This window comes from Panthera pardus, unplaced genomic scaffold (assembly GCF_024362965.1).
Source record: "Panthera pardus isolate Hobbes unplaced genomic scaffold, ASM2436296v1 HiC_scaffold_19, whole genome shotgun sequence".
Lineage (NCBI taxonomy): Eukaryota > Metazoa > Chordata > Mammalia > Carnivora > Felidae > Panthera > Panthera pardus.
In genome coordinates, this window is record NW_026526754.1 from 13335932 (window position 1) to 13348468 (window position 12537).

The window sequence follows — 12537 nt, forward strand, 5'->3', positions numbered from 1 at the left end:
GTTGTGGGCCGGCCTGGTGCCACCGGGGTCCCTGAGCTTTCCTGCCCCCCCCCCCCAAATGGCAGCAGCCCTCCGGTTCTTGTGCACTGCGGAATCCCATCATCAGAGGCCAGAAGGAAACAAGACTGGCTCGTGTGGCAAGACGGGCTTCAATCCCAAGACCGGGACGTGCAGAGTGTGGCCCACCGTGCAGTGGCGGCCGTGCCCTCAGAACGCTCCCCGTTCAAACAAATACTGACTGGACCATGCGCCGAGCGCTGCTGCAAGTGCTGCGGTGCCTGAGATTGAGGTTCTGTCGCCAGGGTCCGGGACCTGCAACTGGTGGCAAAGGCAGTCAGCGAACACATACTTTAGATAGTGATGAGTTCCACGAGGGAAGGAAAACAGGGCCAAGCGATAGGAAGGGAGGACTGGACGGGAGGCTTCTCAGAAGATGGAGTGAATGACTCCGCTTCCTCGGGCCCAGGCCAGCCAGGAAGGTGCAGAGTGAGATCCCGCCCAGAGCTCAGGGTCGCTAAACCCGCCTCCGAGGTCGGGCCAGGCCCGCAGACCGGATTTCAGACGCTCTGCTAGAGCCTGGCCCAGGAAGAGCCGAGCGCCTTCCAGAGACAAGGGACTGTCGGTCCACGCCGCCCTTTTGCGCCAGGGACTGGAGTGGCTTTGAGCCGCGGACCCGCTCGGGGACAGAAGCGGCAGGGCGCCTGGAGGGCAGAGCGAAGCCCCGCGCTCCCGACACCCCGGCAAGGCCGGCGACCCACCGCAGCATCCCCGCTCCACTTGCACACTTCAGAAAGCAGCCGGGACCACTGGGGCGGGGGCCGAGCTCCCGGGGCGGGGCCTCGCGAGACCCAAACAAGCCCCACGTGGCAGGGGCGGGGCCGCCGCGGGGACGTCACGGCGCGCGCGTGCGCGTGTGCCAGCACGCGCGGGCGTACCCTTGCCGGGGGCCGTAAAGCGCGGAAGGTCGCGGTCTCCCGCTTCCCCGGAACTTTTTACTCCCTCCGCCCCGCCCCCTTCCCATTCCCAGTGCCCCGTTTCTGGCGGCGGGACCCCCGGCAACTGTTGTGGCGGCTGTCGCGCTGCCGCCGGGGTGCTGCTGACGGCGGAGCCCGCGGCGGCCCGTGAGGTAAGGAGACGGCGGCGGGGCCGCTCTGGCCTCCCCTCCGCGCGGGTCTCAGCGCCCCCCTTTTCGCTTTGGTCTTCCTCGGGGGTGGTCGCGGCCGCCCCTCGTTTCCTGTCGCTCCTGCCGGGTCGCTGGGGACTCCGGCGGCCCGGGGCGGGAATGGGTCTGCCTCGTCTCTCTCAGTCGGTCTGCGGCTGTGCGGCGTCCGGCCGAAGGGGTCCGGGGTCCGGGGTCCGGGCCTTGGGGCCCCGTGCACGGCTGCCCCCGGGCCTGCGCTCCGGCTGCTCCAGGCGTCCGCGGCTCAGCCCGATGTCCAGAGCGGCCGGGGTGCCCTCGCTTCGGGCTCCCCGCCTCGGGCTTGCACAGCGCCTGGCGCGGGTTTGGCTGGTCTCGCCCGCCCTTCTCCCTCTGCAGGTGCAATCGTTTTCCCGCCTGGAGACGTGCGGTCCGCCTCTGCTTCGCTAACTTGTACGCCTGCTGCAGGGTGCGGCAAGCCGAGTTACCGGGAAAAGTGTAGGCCAGGGTGGTGAACTGTCTTCGTGATGTTTGGTCACTCGGGACCCCTGTGAAGGACATTCACATTAGATTCGGGAATCTCTGTAAGCGTGACCTCCGGGCACGCGGGGGGAGGGGGGGGAGGGTGGGAAGGGGAGGAGGGGTGCCGGTGCCGGGCCACGGGGCACACTTTTCCAGCGCTAGGGATATGTATTAATTTCTTAAACTTGCCTGATCACCTGGTGGCACGTTTTGACAGATACTCCCCCGGGACCAGCAGGATCAGACTCTCCAGAGAAAGAGCCTGGGATAGTGTTGGGGTTTTTGTCTGTCTGTTTGAAAGAAATGTCCCAGGTGGCCCTTCTGCTGAGGCAAGAGTGGGAAGTGTGTCGGTGGAGCTCCACTCACTAGGCTTCCTTGTGGCCAGCGGCCCATTTGTACACACGCTGGGACCATACAGGGGAACAACCCAGAGGGACTTGGAGCTGTCCCTTGCTCTTCTTGTCGTAAGCAGGTGTGAGCATAACCAGTCCCAATATTGAGGTTGCCTTAGCGATTCTTCTTAGAGGGGGAGAATATTATAGGGCCATCTTAGTTTTTTGTTTTTTGTTTTTAAATATAACTTATTTTAAACCTGGCTACACCTTTTATTTCTTTGTCTTTGACATCTTCAGATTCTTCTCTACCGGCCTGGGTGGCTCAGTTGGCTGAGTGTCCCAGTCTTGGATTTGGCTCAAGTCACGATCCCAGGGTCGTGGGATGAGCCCCAGATCCGGCTTCATGCTCAGCGTGGAGCCTGCTTAAGATACTCTCTCTCCCTCTGCGGCCCCTCCCCGGCTCCTGCTGGCTCCCTTTCTCTCTCTAAAAAACAAAAAAAACCGAAAACAATTTTAAAAAATTACTCTATGTGATTTAGATATCCCCTGAAATCTTGGAGCCTAGCCTCAAGATCTCAGAGTCCTCACTGAATTTTTTCCCATCTCGTTTATTGTATATTCTCATTCCTCCGTTGATTATATTTCCTAGGTGCCTACCCTGAATGCCGGCAGAATCACGTTGAAGCGGTAACTGGTCTCAGCTCCCAGAGAGCTCCATTGTAAGAGGAGACTAAAAACTAGCACTTACTGAGTGCTTCTCGGGTGCCAGTTACCATGCTTTTCCTGTATTGTCTGACGTAGTCTTTGTGGCAACCCGGCCAGGCAGGTGTTCGTAGCTCACCTTGTGGATGAGGAGCCTGGAGCACAGAGGTGGAATGACTTGCTCAGAGCCATAGAGCTGATGAGAGGTGGGGGAGATTTTCAGACCCATACCTGTCTGCCCCCAAAGCCTGCATTTTCAGCGGGGTCGTTGTGCCGTTTCCCTGATTGGCAAACAGGCCGTGACAGTGTGGGAGGCTCTGTGCTGGAGAAGTGCAGGGTGTTGTGGGAGAACACAGAAGAGTCACCTGAGGCGGTATTGGGGGAGAGGGGGTCTGATAAGCTGCGAAACAGGGTGAGAGCTGAGGGGATTATCCATGTTTGGGGGGCAGGGGGGCAGGAACTATGCCGTGTGGTTCGAAGGAACAGTGTGCCCAGATCCTGGGGGTTTCAGAGAGACTCAATGCCTGTCCTGTTGGAGGAATTATGAGTATGTCCGTCTGGCTGGAGAGGAGAGAAAGAGACCAGAGGTCAGGAATGAGCCTGATGATGAAGGATCTTGCACACTTCCTGTTGAGGAGAATGCTTTTTTTCCTCAGGGCATCAGAAAGCCATTGCAGGGTTTTGAGTAGGGGTGTGAACAAGAGTTTCATTTGAGAAGCCTCCCTCCACGCCCCTCCTCGGAAGGATTGAGGGGGGGTGGGGAGAATGGTGTGCGGAAGCCCTGTCGGGAAGCTTCTGCCTTCATCTGAGCGGGGATGGCGGTCTGTACTCAGGTAACGGCAGTGAGGAGGGGGAGAAGTCGATGGTCTGAGGGAACTGTCGCCTGTGGAATTGTTAGTCCATGACGGTTGGCCGTATAGAGGAGGTGAGAGAGAGGGAGGAACCCAGGGTGACACCTGGGATTCTTGTGTATGGTGTCACTGCGGGACACAGAAGTGGAGCAGATTTGGAGATTGAGGCAGGTGGGTTTCCCTTCTGGATGTGCTCGGTGTGACCCACGGGAACCCAAGTGGACATGGCCATTGTTCAGCTCGAGGTGCGGATGTAAAGCTCGGGACTGTTGTGGGCTTAGACGTCAGTCTTGGTACGCGTGAAATGACCCTGGAGGGTGGCAAACTGAGAGGAGAAGCTGGTCCCAGACACCCCGAGGGACAGCAACACAGAAGGATGGGCAGGGGAGAGAAGGCGGTGTAGATGTGACCGGGGTAGTCGGTGTCAAAACAGGGACAGAGTGCGTGAGTAGCGGGAGCGATCGGCGGTGTTCAGTGCTGTGGAGAGGGTGAGTGAGATGGGCCCAGTGTCCCTGGAAGGTGGCAACAGTGGCATTCTTGGTGAGAGCAGTATTCCGGCATGCGGGACAGGAGCTTAACCGCTTGGGTTCAGGACGGTGGAAAGGGGGGAAAGTGACAGATACCATAGGAAGCCCTTCTTGTCAAGTGAAAAAGACAGGTTGTGACGTCATAGTAAATTTTGGTGTAACCCGCCGGCAGACTGTGCAGTCACTGAGGTGTAACAAAAAGGACTTTAAGACAGGTGGTGGCACACGGGTGGATGTCAGGGGAGCACGTGCTGCAAGATAAATAAGTCTGGGGAAATTTCATCAGCCCTGGAATTGAGTATTTTGCATGATGGGAGATCTTAATTTCCTTCTGCGTTTGTGTTGTTTACAAAGACCACAATTTTTATAATTCAGAATTTGTAAAATTAAAAATCAGCATTGGAAGACTGTTATGGAGCCTTTCTTGTATTTCTTAAGTCAGTTGGGAGGGACTTGAGCATATTAAAATGCTGAGGATTGGAGGGGACACTGAAGGTACGTGGAAGGGGACAGTTGATGGAGCGGAGTCAAGGGAAGGAAGGAGAGAGAGGGATCCAGGGCACGTGGGGAGGGATCAACTTTTGACCCTACGAGGTTGAAGGAAGAGGTGGTCGTAGATGCAGGTGGAGTTTCAGGGGTTGAGGAGACAGGTTTTGCGTTTGGAAGGAAGGAAGGAGGTGGGGGTCCCAGGTTGGGAGAGGAGCAGTGTTGTGGGTTCAGCACCTGAATGTCGACAGACATCTGCCTGTGGCTGAACGCGCAGTGGCCCGGGGCTCGCTACGGGGTGCCTGCTAGTGTGAGCCATGAGGGAACAGGGTCTTTTCAAGCATGACCAAGTGGTAATGGTTCTGAAGGGAGAAGGGTGCCCGCCTCCCCCCCTCCTGATGGCAAGGTCGGTGGGACGGGCTGGCCACGTGGCAGTGGCATTTCCCTCAGTAGAGCTGTGTCTCTGTTGAAGCAGAGGTGGAGAGAAGCTAGGTGAAGGGCTGCGTGTTCCAGTCTGGAAAGGATGTTCTGGAGGACACGGTGGAGAGGTTTGGAGGGGAGGACAGCAGAGAGAGAGAGAGAGAGAGAGAGAGAGAGAGAGAGAGAGAGAGAGAGAGAGAGAGAGAGAGAGAAATTGGTCATATGGAGATGAGATTGTGGGAAGTCTGGCTGTGGAGAAGCTTCTGTCTTGAGACGGTTTGGCGGGGACCAAGGAGGTGAGGCCTGGAGATCACCACAAGGTGGCCAAAGTAATCAGCCCTGCTTGGATGGGATTTCCTTGGGACGCAGTGGAGGCCTGCTCGGTCTCAGTTCTGAGATCCTGTCTGATGGATGGGCACCCACACCTTAGCCTTGGACGACCTGGGCCGTCGGGGGCCCTCCGTGGGTCCCGGGCTGGTAGCGGCGTGCTGGTGGGCGCACGGGCTGCCAGGGCTCTCCTCTGAAGTGTCGCCGTCTCCCCACACTCGGAGACCGTGCCTTCGCCCACAGGGCTGTCTGCAGTTTCTTAAAAATTGAACAGTCCTCTTATGCCCTTAGAGTAATTCTCCCTGGTGGCCGGAACCTGTCCGCTCCCTAATCTACCTCATGGTGTTAGTCATCTCCGAGGGACATGCGCTTGGTCGCAGCCTGTGACTCCCGTGGTTCGTCATAAGCCCGCCATGACCGGTCCTCCCCTGCTTTCAGGAAGGGGCCGTGGGACCTGGCGTCTCCAGTCCGTGGCCTGTGCAGACGCGGGGCACGCCGTCCCTCACTGCGGCTTTGGGTTCGTTTTCTCTTCTCTTTTCTCTTCTCTTCTCTTCTCTTCTCTTCTCTTCTCTTCTCTTCTCTTCTCTTCTCTTCTCTTCTCTCTCCCTCTCTCTCTCCCTTCCTTTCCAGGACCTCATTCTTTGTCACCGCCTCTCCTTCCTCCCCCACCTCTTTCCCTCTTCCTGGCCCTTCTCGCCAGCCCTGAAACAGTCTCCGTGGCTCCCACCTTTACAGACAAATAGCCTTGCTCCACCCCCATTCTCTCCTCCTGTCTGGGGTTTCTGCTCCCTCCGGGCAGCACGTGAAGAAGCTGTGCACACTCCCTCATCTCCTTGCTCTTGAGCTTGCTCTAGTCCGTGCTTCGTCCCTGGCACTCCCCTGGGAATGTCCTCTTTGAGGACACCAAGGACCTCTGTGTCGTCAAGTCCCAGCAGGCACATGGCCGTCTTGCTCCATCCCTGGCCACCCTCTGTAGTGAACCATCTCCTCTCTCAGCTTCTGTGACACCTCTGCCCGGTTCCCTTTCCGCCGCTCAGCCGTTTGGACGCTCTGTGAGTCTGCCCCAGCGCGCAGTCCCCCGTCCAGTACTTTCTTTCTCTTGCCAAGCTGTGCCTGCTGGGGAGCCTCAGAGTTGTTCCTCAGACTGCCGGGTCTCCGGATACCCCATGTCTTCCCCAGGCTTCAGGCCTGGTTATCTAGCTGCTCGGCACTTCCACGTGGATGCCTGCTAGGTGTCTCGCCCTTGACACCTCGGTATGCGCGCACGCGCCCTCACCGCCTCCCTCTCCCTCTCCTTCCCGCCTCCCTCCGCATCCCTAGTCCTTCACACCTTAGGAAGTGGCACCCGTCGCTTAACCTGGAAAGTTTGCCATCGTCCGTCTTTCTCCCGCTCCCCATCTTAACATCCGGTTTGTTGGCAAGTTAAGTACTGTCATTTCACCATCCACAACGATCCAGTCATGGCTCTGACTCCACCGCCACCATCCTTGTGTGAGCCTCCGTGCCCTCCCTCTTGGACTCCTGCGGTAGCTTCCTAGCCCTGCCTTTCCTCCAGTCCAGTCCCCACTGTGGAGCCAGGCTGATCTTAGGAAAAGCGTATCGGATCATTTCATTCCCTGCTTTAGTATTTTCCTTTGCACTTGGAGTAAAATCCCAGCTCCTCGTGAGGCATCCAAGCGCTTGTGTCATTGCTTTCTGCCTGCCTCTCCGGCCTCGTCTCTGGTCGACTGTGCCTTGCCGTCGAGCTGTGGGCACACTGGCCTCCCTTCTGTGCTCGGACTCCTTAAGGTGTGCCTCCCCTCAGGGCCTTTGCGTGTGCTTGTGCCTCTGTCTGGATGAGGCGTGATGACTATCATTCTCTGTTGCCTCCTTTTCTTTTGTCACTAATCCGGCGCACTGAGTACAGTGGAATGAAATCTGTTTGCTTTCTCTGTCTAGTTTGAATTGGGGAGAATCTCCTCTTTGGCCCAGTGGGAGCACATCTCCGAGCTGCTGACTGACAGACGTGATGTTTTCCCGGTTGCTGTCGGTGGCCCGGAGACAAAGGACCGGCCGAGGATGGCAGAACTGGTCGTCGGGGAGAAGCGGTGCGCCAGCTGCCGAGGCGCATTCTGTCGCCCTGCCTGCCCAGGCACAGGTGGTCATCTGTGGCGGTGGAATCATGGGCACATCCGTGGCCTATCACCTCTCCAAGATGGGCTGGAAGGATATTGTCCTTTTGGAGCAGGGCAGGTAAGGACCAGACGGGACCCGGCTTGGGGCCATGTTGCACCAACTGCGTGGGCTTCCCTCACCCCCTCTGCTCCCGGTAACCTGTCCCGGCAGTGGCTGACCTGTCGCTAAGCAGCATGAGAACAGTCACGGAAAGGCGAAATCTCCTGTCCGTGGTTTCACGATGTGCAATACCCGTGTTTTTGGGCTCTGAGACAGGTGGCAGATGCCGCGAAGCCGAGTATCCGAAGAGGGTGCGTTTTATTTCAGGGTCCGGGCACATCTTACCATCTTGTTCTCTGGGTAGGGGCGGTCAAATGGCAACGTAGACCCCGTGACTCTGGAGCTCCCTCTATGGGCTGAAATGAAATTGGCTGCATCCTGTCTTATTTCTGTTCCTTTTTTTTCCCCCACTGAATTAACTTATTTTAGAGCCGTGCTAGATTTACAGAACAAATGCAAAGGTTGTACCGAGTTCCCGTGTGCCTCACGCCTGTGTGCACCTGGGACTGACATCTTAGGTTGGGGTTACCGTTAAATATGATGAATCAGTATGGATACCTTATTACTGACTAAGGTTCACACTTGGTACAAGTTGTCTCACTTTCCCTTAAAGTCCTTTTTTGTTCTATTGCCTACCAGAAATTGAATGACATTTAACAAGTCTGTTGTAAATCTCTCCGAATAGGCAATGCATTTACACGATTCAGAATTAAAAACTGTAAAAGAGTGTGCAGGGAAAGTCTGCTTCTCATCCCTGACTTCTAGCTGAAGTTTCCCTCGCTGGAGGCAAATTAAGTTCCTGGTGTGTCGTTCCAGACACCCCCCGTGTATATAAGCAAACGTGTTGGTCAGTGTGTACACGTGTACGTGGGTCTTCACTTGCTATTTTTTTCTCTTTTTTTGTACAAGTTAGTAGCATATTAAGTAGTGCTCCTCCCGTGCTGTTTTCATTAGGATTCCCATATTGTTGCAGAAGAGCATTCTCGTGCCTTTTTTATGGCTGCGCGGCGTCCCGTCGTGTAGGTGAACGCCAACATTTGAAATCCCTCTCCTGTCGGGATATTTAGGTTTCCATCTTTTGATATCACAGTCGGTGCTAGTAACGAGGGTCTTTGAACTAGTTGCATTCACAGATATGCGAGCCTACCTAATAGCATTTTGGATCCATCCCGCAGGCTGGCCGCTGGCTCTACGAGGTTCTGTGCCGGCATCCTGAGCACCGCCAGGCACTTGACCATCGAGCAGAAGATGGCAGACTATTCCAACAAACTCTACCAGCAGTTAGAGCAAGAAACAGGGATCCAAACAGGTAAGCAGGTACTCGGCCATTTACTGGTCTGCCTGTGCCCCGGACTCGTTTAGTCAGTACCGTATGCGGTCCGACGCCACGCCTGCCTGGGGATTTTAGTTGAGGCTTGAGTTTCAGTCCGAGCTCTGCACTCGTCCTGGTCTCACCTCGGGCAAGTGTGTGAGCGTGTTGAGCTGTCTCCCGTTTCCTTATCTATCGAGGGGATTCGGTCATTATCTCGGATCCTATCCAGATGCCAGAATTCCTATGATGTGAAAGTTTTCCTGTGCCATTTCCTAGTTCGCGCTCTGAAGTATGTATTAGGTGGCCACATCTGGCTCCTGAATGAGGAAGAGAAGGAAGTGCTTAAGTTTTGGTGCTTGACAGTGAAATCGTAGTCTGGGCCACTGAATTTCACCAGCTGCGCTTAAGGATATTTGTGACTGTAAAGCTTAAGCGTACGTTACCCCTTGTGTGCGTCACCAAGGGAAAAGAACCCGGGGAATCGTGAGCCGAATACGACTGGAGCAGGTAGAACGGGGAGAGCAAGCTATGGGGCGGTCCCAAATGATAACAAGTAGGAAGCAGGTCTGTCAGCTTGTTGCGAGGTGACGGACTAGCCAGAAGCCCAGGGTTGGGCCTGTGTCGTAGCTGGTGAAACCGTTTGGCGGCCGCGGGAACTGTCCTAAGCGAGTAGCTGGGCCTAGTCGCTCGTGTAGCTCAGGGCTGCTCTTCAGAACACCTGCGTGATTCACATCACAGAGAAGTCAAGACTCCCCCTGACAAGGACGGTGGCTCGATCTGTGTGCCAGCTGAGGTGGCTCTGCCATGTGGTCACGGGGTACGCACGGCCTGTGGCTCACTTTGCCGGCCAAGTGGGAATTATGTGGCATATGACACAGTTTCCACTGGGGAAGGTGAGATTATAATCATTAGAGATTCTGACGACAGACTACGGTTTTCTAGCTTTCCCTTTCATATAATTCGTACTCTGGTGCAGTGTGACCTTGTTTGTCAATTCTGGGTTAAGATGAGCGTCCTGTAACAGGATCGGGTAGATGTGGCAGTGGAGAAGGGGAGATGCCAGGAGAGGAGCTACAGGCAGGCAGGAAGAGGCTGTACATGCTTGGGCACGTGAGCAGGGTTCCCCGGCCGGCCCTGCGCTGGCCCAGCGCTGAGAGCGGGCGCCTCAGCCGCCTCACCCTGGTCCCTGCCCGGTAGATGAGCCCGACTCCCGTGGTGTCCTCGCTCTCGGCCAGGCTTGCTTTTGAGAGGCGAGGACTCGCGAGCGAAGACGGTAAATGTGCTTGGTGCCTGCCGCTGCACCGTCTCGGGCTTCTGTTAGGGAAGATGCGGGATACGCGCGGGACGGGCGGGAAGAGTCCCTCTGGGTTGGATTTAACTTGATGGCAACCGGTACTTGAATCGGGTATCTACCAGGGATTGAGTCAGCAGAGGGTCCGTGTAATGGGCCCAGCGCCAGAACCGCTGACTTCCGGTCCACCGGTTCAGTTCCTCGTGCTTTGCCCGGCCTTGTGGTGCTCAGCTGGTTGGGTGCTAGAGGAATCAGGTCCTAGGCCTCCATTCCATAAGGTAAAACAATTTCCTTTGAGTTTTGGGTCACCATGAAACCCTTATTAGGTCCTGTATCCCCTTGATGCTTGTGGGACAGCACGGAAGTCAGGCAAGGGAGAGTCCGGGGATCAGTCAGTCCGTCACCCCCAGTGCAGTTTAGCGGTGGTGCAGTGAAAGGTGACTTGGGGTACCCCGATGGAAAATTCTGTACCCGGCAGAACGCGCAGGTGTGTGCTGCTTGGATCGCTGCCAGTCAGTGGGCTGGTTTTGAGACATTAAATGAAGACGAGTGACCTGTGTACAACCTGGACTTCACGATTAGGATACTACATGCTAATCTTCTGAAAATAGTTCATTTACGTGAGGGGTATGTTCCCTACTTAAATATTGTGACACATCAGTACTTCATGCAGTGCCTGTTCCAGACCATGTAGCCCACGCGGATCTTTTTTCTCCAAATTTTGCTTTACCTTTGTCGGTGCTGTTTATTTAAGAGTTTATCATAGGCTCTTTGTCCCATCTTTTTATTGGGGATTATTTCTCCACTCTGTGTTACTTTCTTGTTCCTCAAATACAGAAATACTTTTAAATATATTTTTAAACATTTATTAATTTTTGAGAGACAGAGTATAAGCGGGGGTGGGGGGGGGCGGGCAGAGAGAGGGAGACACAGAATCCAAAGCCGGCTCCGGGCTCTGAGCTGTCAGCATAGAGCCCGACACGGGTTGTGAACTCACGAACCGTGAGATCATGACCTGAGCCAAAGTCAGAGCTTAACTGATTGAGCCACCCCGGCGCCCCCAGAAACATTCTTAATAATAGTTAGATGAGGGGCGCCTGGGTGGCTCAGTCGGTTAAGCGTCTGACTTCGGCTCAGGTCACGATCTTGCGGTCTGTGAGTTCGAGCCCCGCATCGGGCTCTGTGCTGACTGCTCAGAGCCAGGAGCCTGTTTCAGATTCTGTGTCTCCTTCTCTCTCTGACCCTCCCCCGTTCATGCTCTGTCTCTGTCTCAAAAATAAAAAAAATAAATAAAAACGTTAAAAAAAATAATAGTTAAATGAATGTGTTTTATTAAGTGCTCTTCAAATCAGCTCATATAAATAACTCGTCGTGTTTGTTTATACCTGCAGAGGAATGTGCCATAGTATGTGTTGGTTTGTTTATCCATTTTCCCCTTACCTGACATTTACAGTTTCATCTTCTTTTTTTACTCATTTTTTTAATGTTTATTTTTGAGATAGAAATAGAGCATGAGTGGGGAAGGAGCAGAAAGGAGGGGGGGGGGGGGTACAGAATCCAAAGCAGACTCCAGGCTCTGAGCTATCAGCACAGAGCCCAATGCAGGGGTCGAACCCACGAACCGCAAGATCATGACCTGAGCCGATGTCAGGCACTTACCGACTGAGACACACAGGCACCCCATAGTTTCCTCTTTTTTTTTTTTTGTTCTAAATAATGATGCAGTAAAGATCCTTGTCAGTATATCTTTGTTTTCTCTTGTTATTTCTAATGGATAGATTTCTAAAAGGTGGATAATTTGAGCAAAGAGTGTGTGTATTTTAAACTCTGCTAGGTATTGCCAGATCAGCCTCTGAAAGGGCCACCCTCTCACCATAAGTGTTTGAGAGCAGTTATATCTTTTTAGTCTTTCAACGCTGGGTATTACTTTTTATATTATTTTTTTCTTAAGTAATCTCTGTGCCTAACATGGGGCTCCAACTCATGACCCTGAGATCAAGAGTTGCCGGCTCTACCCGCTGAGCCAGCTAGGCGCCCAACATTGGGTATTATTCTTTTTGCTAATCTGAGAGATGGAAGAAGTTATCAGATCCTAATTTGCGTCTCTTTCTTTTAAACATTATTTTGTGGGTTTATTGGCTATTTATATTTCTTTTCTAACTCGTCTTTTAATATTAGATGTGTACTTTGTTCTTATTGAATGTAAGAGTTCTATTTTATGGCTTCACACCTGTAACAGGAAATTTTGTGTCAGAAAGCTCTAGACCAAACTTTAAAAGTCCTCTGTGGGAAAACAACAGACCATTAATCTTGTTAACAGGTGATATGTTGTTATCACAGGTGGTTCTGTTGGGAAGAGCACAATTTGACATCACGTGTGAAATGCGATGCGTTGTGTAGCTTTGTATACAG

General features: G+C 54.1%; 1 protein-coding gene across 4 annotated transcripts in view; it reads left to right on the forward strand.

Annotated features, from left to right (window-relative positions):
• Positions 1-920: 920 nt before the first annotated feature.
• The window catches only part of PDPR (pyruvate dehydrogenase phosphatase regulatory subunit), a 37409-nt gene continuing 25792 nt past the window's right edge, over positions 921-12537 (forward strand). The window contains exons 1-4 of one of the 4 annotated variants that reach the window (XM_053906668.1): positions 1931-2132; positions 2645-2903; positions 7247-7540; positions 8698-8831. In XM_053906668.1, the coding sequence (XP_053762643.1) occupies positions 7317-7540; positions 8698-8831 (358 nt within the window). In that variant the 5' untranslated portion in view covers positions 1931-2132; positions 2645-2903; positions 7247-7316. Of the gene's footprint in view, positions 1127-1930; positions 2904-7246; positions 7541-8697; positions 8832-12537 lie in introns of those variants that run through there. The other 3 variants (XM_053906669.1, XM_053906666.1, XM_053906667.1) reach the window with 3 other exon arrangements.